The sequence below is a fragment of the Bombina bombina genome, chromosome 2 (assembly GCF_027579735.1).
Source record: "Bombina bombina isolate aBomBom1 chromosome 2, aBomBom1.pri, whole genome shotgun sequence".
In the NCBI taxonomy this organism is placed as follows: Eukaryota; Metazoa; Chordata; class Amphibia; order Anura; family Bombinatoridae; genus Bombina; species Bombina bombina.
In genome coordinates this window covers 903,189,824-903,205,138 of record NC_069500.1, presented here as the reverse complement: position 1 = coordinate 903,205,138, position 15,315 = coordinate 903,189,824, and the positions used below count along the sequence as shown (strand labels likewise).

At 38.1% G+C, this 15,315-nt stretch overlaps 1 protein-coding gene across 1 annotated transcript in view; it reads left to right on the top strand.

Annotated features, from left to right (window-relative positions):
- The window catches only part of GTF2E2 (general transcription factor IIE subunit 2), a 232,584-nt gene extending 228,326 nt beyond the window's left edge, over window positions 1-4,258 (top strand). The window contains exon 8 of the mRNA XM_053703281.1: window positions 3,630-4,258. Within this exon, the coding sequence (XP_053559256.1) occupies window positions 3,630-3,749 (120 nt within the window). The 3' untranslated portion in view covers window positions 3,750-4,258. The remainder of the gene's footprint in view (window positions 1-3,629) is intronic.
- The last annotated feature ends 11,057 nt before the right edge of the window (window positions 4,259-15,315 follow it).

Here is a 15,315-nt window from a genome sequence, read left to right as displayed (position 1 = left end):
GGAATGAATGACTGGGGTAGGCGGAGCCTAGGAGGGATCATGTGACCAGCTTTGCTGGGCTCTTTGCCATTTCCTGTTGGGGAAGAGAATATCCCACAAGTAAGGATGACGCCGTGGACCGGACACACCGTTGGAGAAAGAAATTTATCAGGTAAACATAAATTCTGTTTTTTAAGAGCAAAAGGTGTAATGCTTTCAATGCATTACAGTCAATGGCCTAGATTTAGAGTAGCCGTCAAAACCAGCGTTAGAGGCTCCTAACGCTGGTTTTTACCGCCCTCTGGTATTTGGAGCCAGTCATTAAAGGGTCTAACGCTCACTTTCCAGCCGCGACTTTTCCATACTGCAGATCCCCTTACGTCAATTGCGTATCCTATCTTTTCAATGGGATCTTTCTAACGCTGGTATTTAGAGTCGTGGCTGAAGTGAGCGTTAGAAATCTAACGACAAAACTCCAGCCGCAGAAAAAAGTCAGTAGTTAAGAGCTTTCTGGGCTAACGCCGGTTCATAAAGCTCTTAACTACTGTGCTCTAAAGTACACTAACACCCATAAACTACCTATGTACCCCTAAACCGAGGTCCCCCCACATCGCCGCCACTATATTTAAATTTTTTAACCCCTAATCTGCCACTCCGTACACCGCCGCCAACTACGTTATCCCTATGTACCCCTAATCTGCTGCCCCTAACACCGCCGACCCCTATATTATATTTATTAACCCCTAATCTCCCCCCACAACGTCGCCGCCAGCTACCTACAATTATTAACCCCTAATCTGCCGACCGGAGCTCACCGCTAGTATAATAAATGTATTAACCCCTAATCCGCCTCACTCCCCCTATAATAAATAGTATTAACCCCTAATCTGCCGATCGGATCTCACCGCTACTCTAATAAATTGTTTAACCCCTTAAGCTAATTCTAACCCTAACACTAACACCCCCCTAAGTTAAATATAATTTTTATCTAACTAAATAAATTAAGTCTTATTAAATAAATTATTCCTATTTAAATCTAAATACTTACCTGTAAAAAAAATCCGAATATAGCTACATATAGGCAACTTTGTAATTATTTTAACCAGGTACAATAGTTATTAAATAGTTAATAACTATTTAATAGCTACCTAGTTAAAATAATTACAAAATTACCTGTAAAATAAATCCTAACCTAAGTTACAATTAAACCTAACACTACACTATCAATAAATAAATTAAATAAACTACCTACAATTATCTACAATTAAACCTAACACTACACTATCAATAAATAAATTAAATACAATTCCTACAAATAAATACAATTAAATAAACTAACTAAAGTACAAAAAATAAAAAAGAACTAAGTTACAAAAAATAAAAAAATATTTACAAACATTAGAAAAAAATTACAACAATTTTAAACTAATTACACCTACTCTAAGCCCCCTAATAAAATAACAAAGACCCCCAAAATAAAAAAATGCCCTACCCTATTATAAATTACAAAAGTTCAAAGCTCTTTTACCTTACCAGCCCTTAAAAGGAATTCAGCTCTTTTGCCTGTAAAAAAAAACATACAATACCCCCCCCCCAACATTACAACCCACCACCCGCATACCCCTAATCTAACCCAAACCCCCCTTAAATAAACCTAACACTAAGCCCCTGAAGATCTTCCTACCTTGTCTTCACCATGCCAGGTATCACCGATCGTTCCAGGCTCCGAAATCTTCATCCAAGCCCAAGCGGGGGCTAGACATCCATCATCCGACGGCTGAAGAAGTCCAGAAGAGGCTCCAAAGTCTTCATCCTATCCGGGAAGAAGAGTAGATCCGGACCAGCAACCATCTTCTTCCAAGCGGCATCTTCTATCTTCATCCGATGAGGACCGGCTCCATCTTGAAGACCTCCACCGCGGACTCATCTTCTTCTTCCGACGACTTCCCGACGAATGACGGTTCCTTTAAGGGACGTCATCCAAGATGGCGTCCCTCGAATTCCGATTGGCTGATAGGATTCTATCAGCCAATCGGAATTAAGGTAGGAAAATTCTGATTGGCTGATGGAATCAGCCAATCAGAATCAAGTTCAATCCGATTGGCTGATCCAATCAGCCAATCAGATTGAGCTCGCATTCTATTGGCTGATCGGAACAGCCAATTGTTGTAATTTTTTTCTAATGTTTGTATATATTTTTTTATTTTTTGTAACTTAGTTCTTTTTTATTTTTTGTACTAATTAATTAATTGTATTTATTTGTAGATATTGTATTTAATTCATTTATTGATAGTGTAGTGTTAGGTTTAATTGTAGATAATTGTAGGTAGTTTATTTAATTTATTTATTGATAGTGTAGTGTTAGGTTTAATTGTAACTTAGGTTAGGATTTATTTTACAATAATAATTTTGTAATTATTTTAACTATTTTAGCTATTAAATAGTTCTTAACTATTTAATAGCTATTGTACCTGGTTAAAATAAATACAAAGTTACCTGTAAAATAAATATAAATCCTAAAATAGCTATAATATAATTATAATTTATATTGTAGCTATATTAGGGTTTATTTTACAGGTAAGTATTTAGCTTTAAATAGGAATAATTTATTTAATAAGAGTTAATTTATTTTGTTAGATTTAAATTATATTTAATTTAGGGGGGTGTTAGGGTTAGGGTTAGACTTAGCTTTAGGGGTTAATCCATTTATTACAGTAGCAGCGAGATTCGGTCGGCAGATTAGGGGTTAATAATTGAAGTTAGGTGTCGGCGATGTTAGGGAGGGCAGATTAGGGGTTAATACTGTTTATTATAGGGTTATTGAGGCGGGAGTGAGGCGGATTAGGGGTTAATAACTTTATTATAGTAGCGGAGCGGTCCGCTCTGCAGATTAGGGGTTAATAAGTGTAGGCAGGTTGAGGCGACGTTGAGGGGGGCAGATTAGGGGTTAATAAATATAATATAGGGGTCGGCGGTGTTAGGGGCAGCAGATTAGGGGTACACAGGGATAATGTAGGTAGCGGCAGTTTACGGAGCGGCAGATTAGGGGTTAAAAAAAATATGCAGGTGTCAGCGATAGCGGGGGCGGCAGGTTAGGGGTGTTTAGACTCGGGGTTCATGTTAGGGTGTTAGGTGCAGACGTAGGAAGTGTTTCCCCATAGCAAACAATGGGGCTGCGTTAGGAGCTGAACGCTGCTTTTTTGCAGGTGTTAGGTTTTTTTTCAGCTCAAATGGCCCCATTGTTTCCTATGGGGGAATCGTGCACGAGCACGTTTTTGAAGCTGGCCGCGTCTGTAAGCACCGCTGGTATCTAGAGTTCTAGTGGTGTTAAATTATGCTCTACGCTCCCTTTTTGGAGCCTAACGCACTGAAAACCCAGCCATTCTGTGAACTCTAAATACCAGCGGTATTTAAAAGGTGCGGGAGAAAAAAAGCACGCGTAGCTAACGCACCCCTTTGGCCGCCAAACTCTAAATCTAGCCGAATGTTTACTATCTCTTTAAGGTCACCATATGCTTTGTTAGAAATACATGGGGATTTGGATGAATACATTTTCAGATGATGATAAAAAAATGTTAATGTAAAACTGTCCTTGAGTTAGGGATATAGTATATATGCTAAATGAATACCCTCCTGTTGCTTTGTTGCAGATCCCAGTGCCGAAACGGAAGAAGGCTAACTCGCAGAAGAAGCGTAGGTTTAAGACTCACAATGACCACTTGCTGGGGGTCTTGAAAGATTACACAGATGTTACCCCAGGGAAACAATAACAGTTTAGAACACTACGGAGAATGCTTTTTAAAGGATCGTCACTGCAGGGACTTCATTTGTGCCCATCGTCACAGAGTTTTAAGGTTTTCATCATTCAGAGACTCAGACTGTGGAATTAATTCAGTATTAAGTCCTTAAGATGGTTCCCTACCTTTCTAGAATTGGTTGAGTATTAAAGGAACTCATTTTTTATCAGTTGGGTAAACTGCAAACCAGGTCAGAAAAGTCTCTTATTTGACTATTAACTGAATGGAAAAAAAATTACAACTGTAAGCAGAGATGTGTTTTTTTTTTTTTTTTTTTTTCTTTCTTGTGTGTGTGTTTTATATGCTTATTATGAGAATTGTTCACTGTACATAGTGGAAGATTTGTATTTTTTCCCTCTTGTTTTGCTATTTTAAATTCAGACAAAGAGAGAAAACTATATAAGTAGAACTGGTACATGGATATTCATTGCCTGATTTTTTTTTTTTTTTCCTTAGTTGAATAAATATTTTTATTTCTGCGAGTCTTGGATACTTTTGAATATGAAATAAAATTACAGCACAGATTCATTCTTCATCTTTACTAAAATATATTTTATAACAAAATAAAGTAATTGCTTAAATTATTTTTAGAAAAGTAAATGTGTTAATGTTTCTTTCTTAGAGAGAAAAATATTTGTGGATAACCATATTCATATAGCTAGAAGTATATAAACACAGCACAAAGGGAAGGCGAGGTGCCTTGCACTGTGATGGCAGTAAGGGATAGTTGGGAGGTAACAGGATGAGGGAGTGTGCAGAAGTAGCAGGACATAAATAATATGGAGAATTCAGGAGCCAGATGGATATAAATAAATTGGAATCTGTACTAAAATGGTCTAAAAATAAAACTTACAAAGAAACGCTCAATTACCTAAATATGTATAGCTTAGAGCAATGTTTCTCAACCGCGGTCCTCAAGTACCCCCAATAGGCCATGTGCCAGTGCACAGGTGAAATAATCAGCTTATGGGTGAGAGCAGGTTAGTAACCATGGTGTTACTGCTCAGCTGATAATTCCACCTGTGCACTGGTTCAGCTATAATGAAAACCTTCCCTGTTGAGTGTACTGTGGTTGAGAAACACTGGCTTAGAGGAGAGATAAAACGGGTATTTTGATAGAAACGTTCACTTAAAAAAACCGTAAAAAACGCTTTTGTAAATAGATTTTTTTTTTTTCTTCAATCCTCCAATAAAATAGCATAACATGGTTAAACTCACCCCATTTACTTATTTGGAGAAATGAATCCCTCTGGAGTCTGCAGAATACGTCACTATTATTGCGTTGACTTAATCTTCATTGGTTGGCTCCAGCAGAAATGATAATTTAAAGGGACTTGAAACCCAAACTTTTTCTTTCATGATTCAGAGAGACCATATATTTGTAAACAACTTTTGAATTTACTCCTATTATCTATTTTTCTTCATTCTCTTGGTATTCTTTATTGAAGGAGCAGCAAAGCACTACTGGGAGCTAGCTGAACACATCAGTAAGCCAATGACGTGACATATATGTGCAGCCACCAATCAGCAGCCAGCTCCTCAGCCTACCTAAATATGTTTTTCATCAAAGGATATCAAGTAATTAAGCAATATAGATAAAAGTAGTAAATCAGAAAGTTGCTTAGAATTGTATGCTTTATCTAAATCATGAAGAAAAATGTTTGGTTTCATGTCCCTTTAACAAACTTCAAGTTGTGGAGAGGTGTATGGCAAGGTTAGGATTATAAAGTCTAGCGTGCTTTCTTTCATGTAATTGGCAAGAGTTCATGAGCTATTGACGTATGGGATATACAATCCTACCAGGAGGGGCAAAGTTTCCCAAACCTCAAAATGCCTATAAATACACCCCTCACCACACCCACAATTCAGTTTTACAAACTTTGCCTCCTATGGAGGTGGTGAACTAAGTTTGTGCTAAGATTTCTACGTTGATATGCACTTCTCAGCATTTTTTGATTCCTCTCAGAGTACAGTGAATGTCAGAGGAATGTGAAGGGAGTATCACCTATTGAATGCAATGGTTTTTCTCACTGGGATCTATTTCATAGGTTCTCTGTTATCGATCGTAGAGATTCATCTCCTACCTCCCTTTTCAGATTGACGATATACTCTCATATTCCATTACCTCTACTGATAACTGTTTCAGTACTAGTTTGGCTATCTGCTATATGTGGATGGGTGTCTTTTGGTAAGTATGTTTTCATTACTTAACACTCTCAGCTATGGTTTGGCACTTTATGTATTTATATAAAGTTCTAAATATATGTATTGTACTTATATTTGCCATGATTCAGGTTTTCAGTATATTTCCTTTTCTTTCATGTAATTAGCAAGAGTCCATGAGCTAGTGACGTATGGGATATACATTCCTACCAGGAGGGGCAAAGTTTCCCAAACCTCAAAATGCCTATAAATACACCCCTCACCACACCCACAAATCAGTTTTACAAACTTTGCCTCCTATGGAGGTGGTGAAGTAAGTTTGTGCTAGATTCTAGGTTGATATGCGCTCCGCAACAGGTTGGAGCCCGGTTTTCCTCTCAGCGTGCAGTGAATGTCAGAGGGATGTGAGGAGAGTATTGCCTATTTGAATGCAATGATCTCCTTCTACGGGGTCTATTTCATAGGTTCTCTGTTATCGGTCGTAGAGATTCATCTCTTACCTCCCTTTTCAGATCGACGATATACTCTTATATATATATATATATATATATATATATATATATATATATATATATATATATATACCATTACCTCTGCTGATTTTCGTTTCAGTACTGGTTTGGCTTTCTACAACATGTAGACGAGTGTCCTGGGGTAAGTAAGTCTTATTTTCTGTGACACTCTAAGCTATGGTTGGGCGCTTTTTTTATAAAGTTCTAATTATATGTATTCAAACATTTATTTGCCTTGACTCAGGATGTTCAACATTCCTTATTTTCAGACAGTCAGTTTCATATTTGGGATGATGCATTTGAATCAATCATTTTTTCTTACCTTAAAAAATTTGACTTTTTCCCTGTGGGCTGTTAGGCTCGCGGGGGCTGAAAATGCTTCATTTTATTGCGTCATTCTTGGCGCAGACTTTTTTGGCGCAAAAAATCTTTTCTGTTTCTGTTGCGTCATTTTTTGACATTCTTTTGCGCCAAAAATGTCGGCGTTCCGGATGTGGCTTCATTTTTGGCGCCAAAAGCATTTAGGCGCCAAATAATGTGGGCGTCTTATTTGGCGCTAAAAAAATATGGGCGTCGCTTTTGTCTCCACATTATTTAAGTCTCATGTCTCCACATTATTTAAGTCTCATTTTTCATTGCTTCTGGTTGCTAGAAGCTTGTTCTTTGGCATTTTTTCCCATTCCTGAAACTGTCATTTAAGGAATTTGATCAATTTTGCTTTATATGTTGTTTTTTCTTACATATTGCAAGATGTCTCATGTTGCGTCTGAGCCAGAAGATACTTCAGGAAAATCGCTGCCTGGTGCTGGAACTACCAAAGCTAAGTGTATCTGCTGTAAACTTTTGGTAGCTGTTCCTCCAGCTGTTGTTTGTATTAAATGTCATGACAAACTTGTTAATGCAGAAAATATTTCCTTTAGTAAAATACCATTACCGGTTGCAGTTCCATCAACATCTAATGTTCAGAGTGTTCCTGATAACATAAGAGATTTTGTTTCTGAATCTATTAAGAAGGCTATGTCTGTTATTCCTCCTTCTAGTAAACATAAAAAGTCTTTTAAAACTTCTCTTTATCCAGATGAATTTTTAAATGAACATCATCATTCTGATTCTAATGATTCTTCTGGTTCAGAGGATTCTGTTTCAGAGGTTGATGCTGATAAATCTTCATATTTATTTAAAATGGAATTTATTCGTTCTTTACTTAAAGAAGTCCTAATTGCATTAGAAATTGAGGATTCTGGTCCTCTTGAAACTAAATCTAAACGTTTAGACAAGGTCTTTAAATCTCCTGTAGTTATTCCAGAAGTTTTTCCTGGTGCTATTTCTGAAGTAATTTCCAGGGAATGGAATAAATTGGGTAATTCATTTACTCCTTCTAAACGTTTTGAGCAATTATATCCTGTGCCGTCTGACAGATTAGAGTTTTGGGACAAAATCCCTAAAGTTGATGGGGCTATCTCTACCCTTGCTAAACGTACTACTATTCCTACGGCAGATGGTACTTCCTTTAAGGATCCTTTAGATAGGAAAATTGAATCCTTTCTAAGAAAAGCTTATTTGTGTTCAGGTAATCTTCTTAGACCTGCTATATCTTTGGCGGATGTTGCTGCAGCTTCAACTTTTTGGTTGGAATCTTTAGCGCAACAAGTAACAGATCATGATTCTCATAACATTATTATTCTTCTTCAACATGCTAATAATTTTATCTGTGATGCCATTTTTGATATTATCAGAGTTGATGTCAGGTTTATGTCTCTAGCTATTTTAGCTAGAAGAGCTTTATGGCTTAAAACTTGGAATGCTGATATGTCTTCTAAATTGACTCTACTTTCCCTTTCTTTCCAGGGTAATAAATTATTTGGTTCTCAGTTGGATTCTATTATCTCAACTGTTATTGGTGGGAAAGGAACTTTTTTACCACAGGATAAAAATTCTAAGGGTAAAAACAGGGCTAATAATCGTTTTCGTTCCTTTCGTTTCAACAAAGAACAAAAGCCTGATCCTTCATCCTCAGGAGCAGTTTCAGTTTGGAAACCATCTCCAGTCTGGAATAAATCCAAGCCTTCTAGAAAAGCAAAGCCAGCTTCTAAGTCCACATGAAGGTGCGGCCCTCATTCCAGCTCAGCTGGTAGGGGGCAGATTACGTTTTTTCAAAGAAATTTGGATCAATTCTGTTCACAATCTTTGGATTCAGAACATTATTTCAGAAGGGTACAGAATTGGTTTCAAGATAAGACCTCCTGCAAAGAGATTCTTTCTTTCCCGTGTCCCAGTAAACCCAGCGAAAGCTCAAGCATTTCTGAAATGTGTTTCAGATCTAGAGTTGGCTGGAGTAATTATACCAGTTCCAGTTCTGGAACAGGGGCTGGGGTTTTATTCGAATCTCTTCATTGTACCAAAGAAGGAGAATTCCTTCAGACCAGTTCTGGATCTAAAAATATTGAATCGTTATGTAAGGATACCAACATTCAAAATGGTAACTGTAAGGACTATCCTGCCTTTTGTTCAGCAAGGGCATTATATGTCTACAATAGATTTACAGGATGCATATCTGCATATTCCGATTCATCCAGCGCACTATCAGTTTCTGAGATTCTCTTTCCTAGACAAGCATTACCAGTTTGTGGCTCTGCCGTTTGGCCTAGCAACAGCTCCAAGAATTTTTACAAAAGTTTTCGGTGCCGTTCTATCTGTAATCAGAGAACAGGGTATTGTGGTATTTCCTTATTTGGACGATATCTTGGTACTTGCTCAGTCTTCACATTTAGCAGAATTTCATACGAATCGACTTTTGTTGTTTCTTCAAAATCATGGTTGGAGGATCAATTCACTAAAAAGTTAATTGATTCCTCAGACAAGGGTAACCTTTTTGGGTTTCCAGATAGATTCAGTGTCCATGACTCTGTCTTTGACAGACAAGAGACGTCTAAAATTGATTTCAGCTTGTCGAAACCTTCAGTCACAATCATTCCCTTCGGTAGCCTTATGCATGGAAATTCTAGGTCTTATGACTGCTGCATCGGACGCGATCCCCTTTGCTCGTTTTCACATGCGACCTCTTCAGCTCTGCATGCTGAACCAATGGTGCAGGGATTACACAAAGATATCTCAATTAATATCTTTAAAACCGATTGTACGACACTCTCTGACGTGGTGGACAGATCACCATCGTTTAGTTCAGGGGGCTTCTTTTGTTCTTCCGACCTGGACTGTAATTTCAACAGATGCAAGTCTTACAGGTTGGGGAGCTGTGTGGGGGTCTCTGACAGCACAAGGGGTTTGGGAATCTCAGGAGGTGAGATTACGATCAATATTTTGGAACTCCGTGCAATTTTCAGAGCTCTTCAGTCTTGGCCTCTTCTGAAGAGAGAATCGTTAATTTGTTTTCAGACAGACAATGTCACAACTGTGGCATACATCAATCATCAAGGAGGGACTCACAGTCCTCTGGCTATGAAAGAAGTATCTCGAATTCTGGTTTGGGCGGAATCCAGCTCCTGTCTAATCTCTGCGGTTCATATTCCAGGAATAGACAATTGGGAAGCGGATTATCTCAGTCGCCAAACGTTTCATCCGGGCGAATGGTCTCTTCACCCAGAGGTATTTCTTCAGATTGTTCAAATGTGGGAACTTCCAGAAATAGATCTGATGGCTTCTCATCTAAACAAGAAACTTCCCAGGTATCTGTCCAGATCCCGGGATCCTCAGGCGGAGGCAGTGGATGCATTATCACTTCCTTGGAAGTATCATCCTGCCTATATCTTTCCGCCTCTAGTTCTTCTTCCAAGAGTAATCTCCAAGATTCTGAAGGAATGCTTGTTTGTTCTGCTGGTAGCTCCAGCATGGCCTCACAGGTTTTGGTATGCGGATCTTGTCCGGATGGCCTCTTGCCAACCGTGGACCCTTCCGTTAAGACCAGACCTTCTGTCGCAAGGTCCTTTTTTCCATCAGGATCTCAAATCCTTAAATTTAAAGGTATGGAGATTGAACTCTTGATTCTTGGTCAAAGAGGTTTCTCTGACTCTGTGATTAATACTATGTTACAGGCTCGTAAATCTGTATCTAGAGAGATATATTATAGAGTCTGGAAGACTTATATTTCTTGGTGTCTTTCTCATCATTTTTCCTGGCATTCTTTTAGAATTCCGAGAATTTTACAGTTTCTTCAGGATGGTTTAGATAAAGGTTTGTCCGCAAGTTCCTTGAAAGGTCAAATCTCTGCTCTTTCTGTTCTTTTTCACAGAAAGATTGCTAATCTTCCTGATATTCATTGTTTTGTACAAGCCTTGGTTCGTATAAAACCTGTCATTAAGTCAATTTCTCCTCCTTGGAGTTTGAATTTGGTTCTGGGGGCTCTTCAAGCTCCTCCGTTTGAACCTATGCATTCATTGGACATTAAATTACTTTCTTGGAAAGTTTTGTTCCTTTTGGCCATCTCTTCTGCCAGAAGAGTCTCTGAATTGTCTGCTTTTTCTTGTGAGTCTCCTTTTCTGATTTTTCATCAGGATAAGGCAGTGTTGCGAAATTCTTTTGAATTTTTACCTAAGGTTGTGAATTCCAACAACATTAGTAGAGAAATTGTAGTTCCTTCATTATGCCCTAATCCTAAGAATTCTAAGGAGAAATCATTGCATTCTTTGGATGTTGTTAGAGCTTTGAAATATTATGTTGAAGCTACTAAGAATTTCCGAAAGACTTCTAGTCTATTTGTCATCTTTTCCGGTTCTAGAAAAGGCCAGAAAGCTTCTGCCATTTCTTTGGCATCTTGGTTGAAATCTTTAATTCATCATGCCTATGTTGAGTCGGGTAAAACTCAGCCTCAGAGGATTACAGCTAATTCGACTAGGTCAGTTTCTACTTCCTGGGCGTTTAGGAATGAAGCTTCGGTTGATCAGATTTGCAAAGCAGCAACTTGGTCTTCTTTGCATACTTTTACTAAATTCTACCATTTTGATGCGTTTTCTTCTTCTGAAGCAGTTTTTGGTAGAAAAGTACTTCAGGCAGCTGTTTCAGTTTGAATCTTCTGCTTATGTTTTAATTTAAACTTTATTTTGGGTGTGGATTATTTTCAGCAGGAATTGGCTGTCTTTATTTTATCCCTCCCTCTCTAGTGACTCTTGCGTGGAAAGATCCACATCTTGGGTAGTCATTATCCCATACGTCACTAGCTCATGGACTCTTGCTAATTACATGAAAGAAAACATAATTTATGTAAGAACTTACCTGATAAATTCATTTCTTTCATATTAGCAAGAGTCCATGAGGCCCACCCTTTTTTTTGTGGTGGTTATGATTTTTTTGTATAAAGCACAATTATTCCAATTCCTTATTTTTTATGCTTTCGCACTTTTTTCTTATCACCCCACTTCTTGGCTATTCGTTAAACTGATTTGTGGGTGTGGTGAGGGGTGTATTTATAGGCATTTTGAGGTTTGGGAAACTTTGCCCCTCCTGGTAGGAATGTATATCCCATACGTCACTAGCTCATGGACTCTTGCTAATATGAAAGAAATGAATTTATCAGGTAAGTTCTTACATAAATTATGTTTTTTGCAGACTGTCAAATGCTTTTTTTTATGAAAAAATATTTCTTACCTGGGGTATAGTCTCTTTTTCAATTGACTGTCTTTTAAATTTGCGGGCAGAATTAGGCTTGCGAGGGCGAAAAATGCCAAATTTATGGCGTCATTTTTGGCGCACAATTTTTTTGGCGCAAAGTTACGTTCGTTCACGCAAATTCGTCATTTCCGGTGTCTTAGTTGACGCAGAGTCCTTCACAAGGTTGCGTCATATATGACGCAAGTGTTTAGTTTCTGGACATTTTTTTTCTGTTTGTTGTGCGTCATACTTGGCGCCAAATATTTCCATTATTTAAAACCCCATTCCTTTTGCCTCTGGCCTTTTTCTATGTCAGAGGGCTATGCTGTTTGCATTTTTTCCCATTTCTGAAACTGCCATATAAGGAAATTGATAATTTTGCTTTATATGTTGTTTTTTTTCTCTTACATTTGGAAGATGTCTCAATCTGATCCTGTCTCAGAATTTACTGCTGGATTCCTGTTGCCTGATAATGGTTCTACCAAAGCTAAGTGCATTTGTTGGAAACTCATGGAGATTATACCTCCAGCTGTGGTTTGTAATAGTTGTCATGATAAACTTTTACATGCAGAAAATGTTTCCATCAGTAGTAGTTCATTACCTGTTGCTGTTCCCTCAATATCTAATGCACAAGATATACCTGTAAATTTAAAAGAATTTATTTATGATTCTATTCAGAAGGCTTTGTCTGCCATTCCGCCTTCTAATAAACGTAAAAGGTCTTTTAAAACTTCTCATAGAGTTGATGAAATTTCAAATGACCGGCAACATACTGATTTATCTTTCTCTGATGAGGATCTCTCTGATTCAGAAGATCCTGCCTCAGATATTGACACTGACAAATCCTCTTATTTATTTAAAATGGAGTACATTCGTTCTTTATTAAAAGAAGTGTTGATTACGTTGGATATGGAGGAAAACCTCTTGGTATTAAAACTAGTAAACGTTTAAATTCTGTTTATAAACCTCCTGTGGTTATTCCAGAGGTTTTTCCAGTTCCTGATGCTATTTCAGATATGATTTCTAAGGAATGGAATAGGCCTGGTACTTCTTTTGTTCCTTCTTCAAGGTTTAAAAAATAGTATCCTTTGCCAGCAGTTTCTTTAGAGTTTTGGGAAAAGATCCCAAAAGTTGATGGGGCTATCTCTACTCTTGCTAAACGTACTACTATTCCTACGGAAGATAGTACTTCTTTTAAAGATGTTTTAGATAGGAAACTTGAATCTTATCTAAGGAAGGCTTATTTATATTCAAGTCATCTTCTTAGGCCTGCAAGTTCTTTGGCTGATGTTGCAGCTGCTTCAACTTTTTGTTTGGAAACTTTAGCGCAACAAGTTTCGGATCATGATTTGTCTAGCATTGTTAAATTAATTCAACATGCTAATAATTTCCTTTGTGATGCCATTTTTGATATCATCAAAATTGATGTTAGATATATGTCTTTAGCTATTTTAGCTAGAAGAGCTTTATGGCTTAAATCTTGGAATTTCAACTGTCACTGGGGGGAAGGGAGTCTTTTTGCCTCAGGATCAAAAACCTAAGGGCAAATCTAAAACTAATCGTTTTCGTTCCTTTCAACATAATAAGGAACAGAAATCTAATCCTTCCCCAAAGGATTCTGTTTCCAATTGGAAGCCTTCCTCATATTGGAATAAATCCAAGCCATTTAAAAGATCAAAGCCAGCCCCCAAGTCCACATGAGGGTGCGGCCCTCATTCCAGCTCAGCTGGTAGGGTGCAGATTAAAATTTTTCAAAGATGTTTGGATCAATTCAGTCCAAAATCATTGGATTCAGAGTATTGTCTCTCAGGGGTACAGAATAGGTTTCAGAGTAAGACCGCCTGTGAGAAGATTTTTTTTCACGCATTCCAGCGAACCCAGGAAAGGCTCAGGCTTTCCTGAAGTGTGTTTCAGACTTGGAATTATCAGGGGTAATCATACCAGTTCCGTTTCAGGAACAGGGTCTGGGGTTTTATTCAAATCTATTCATTGTCCCAAAGAAAGAAAATTCATTCAGACCAGTTCTGGATCTAAAGATTTTGAATCGATATGTAAGAGTACCAAGTTTCAAAATGGTGACTGTAAGGACTATTCTGCCTTTTGTTCAGCAAGGGCATTATATGTCCACAATAGACTTACAGGATGCATATCTTCATATTCCTATTCATCCAGATCACTATCAGTTCCTGAGATTCTCTTTTCTAGACAGGCATTACCAATTTGTTGTTCTTCCTTTTGGCCTAGCAACAGCTCCAAGAATATTTTCAAAAGTTCTCGGTGCCCTACTCTCTGTAATCAGAGAGCGGGGTATTGCAGTGTTTCCTTATTTGGATGATATCTTGGTACTTGCTCAGTCTTTACGTTCTGCAGAATCTCAAGTGAATCAACTAGTGTTGTTTCTTCGAAGACCTGGTTGGAGGATCAATTTACCAAAAAGTTCTTTGATTCCTTAGACAAGGGTAACCTTTTTAGGTTTCCAGATAGATTCTGTGTCCATGACTTTGTCTCTAACAGACAAGAGACGTTTAAAATTGGTTGCAGCCTGTCGGAATCTTCAGTCTCAGTCATTCCCTTCAGTAGCTATGTGCATGGAAATTTTAGGTCTTATGACTGCAGCATCGGACGCGATCCCCTTTGCTCGTTTTCATATGAGACCTCTCCAGCTTTGTATGTTGAACCAATAGTGCAGGGATTATACAAAGATATCACAATTGATATTCTTAAATCCCAATGTTCGACTTTCTCTGACTTGGTGGTTAGATCACCATCGTATAATTCTAGGGGCCTCTTTCGTTCGTCCAACCTGGACTGTGATCACAACAGATGTGAGTCTTTCAGGTTGGGGAGCTGTTTGAGGATCTCTGACAGCACAAGGAGTTTGGAAATCTCAAGAGGCAAGATAACCAATCAATATTTTGGAACTCCATGCGATTCTCAGGGCTCTTCAGTTTTGGCCTCTGTTGAAGAGAGAACCATTCATTTGTTTTCAGACAGACAATGTCACAACTGTGGCATATGTCAATCATCAGGGTGGGACTCACAGTCCCCAAGCTATGAAAGAAGTATCCCGCATACTTGTTTGGGCGGAATCCAGCTCTTGTCTAATTTCTGCGGTTCATATCCCAGGTATAGACAATTGGGAAGCAGATTATCTCAGTCGTCAGACTTTACATCCGGGAGAATGGTCTTTCCACCCAGATGTGTTTTCTCAGATTGTTCAGATGTGGGGGCTTCCAGAAATAGATCTGATGGCATCTAATCTA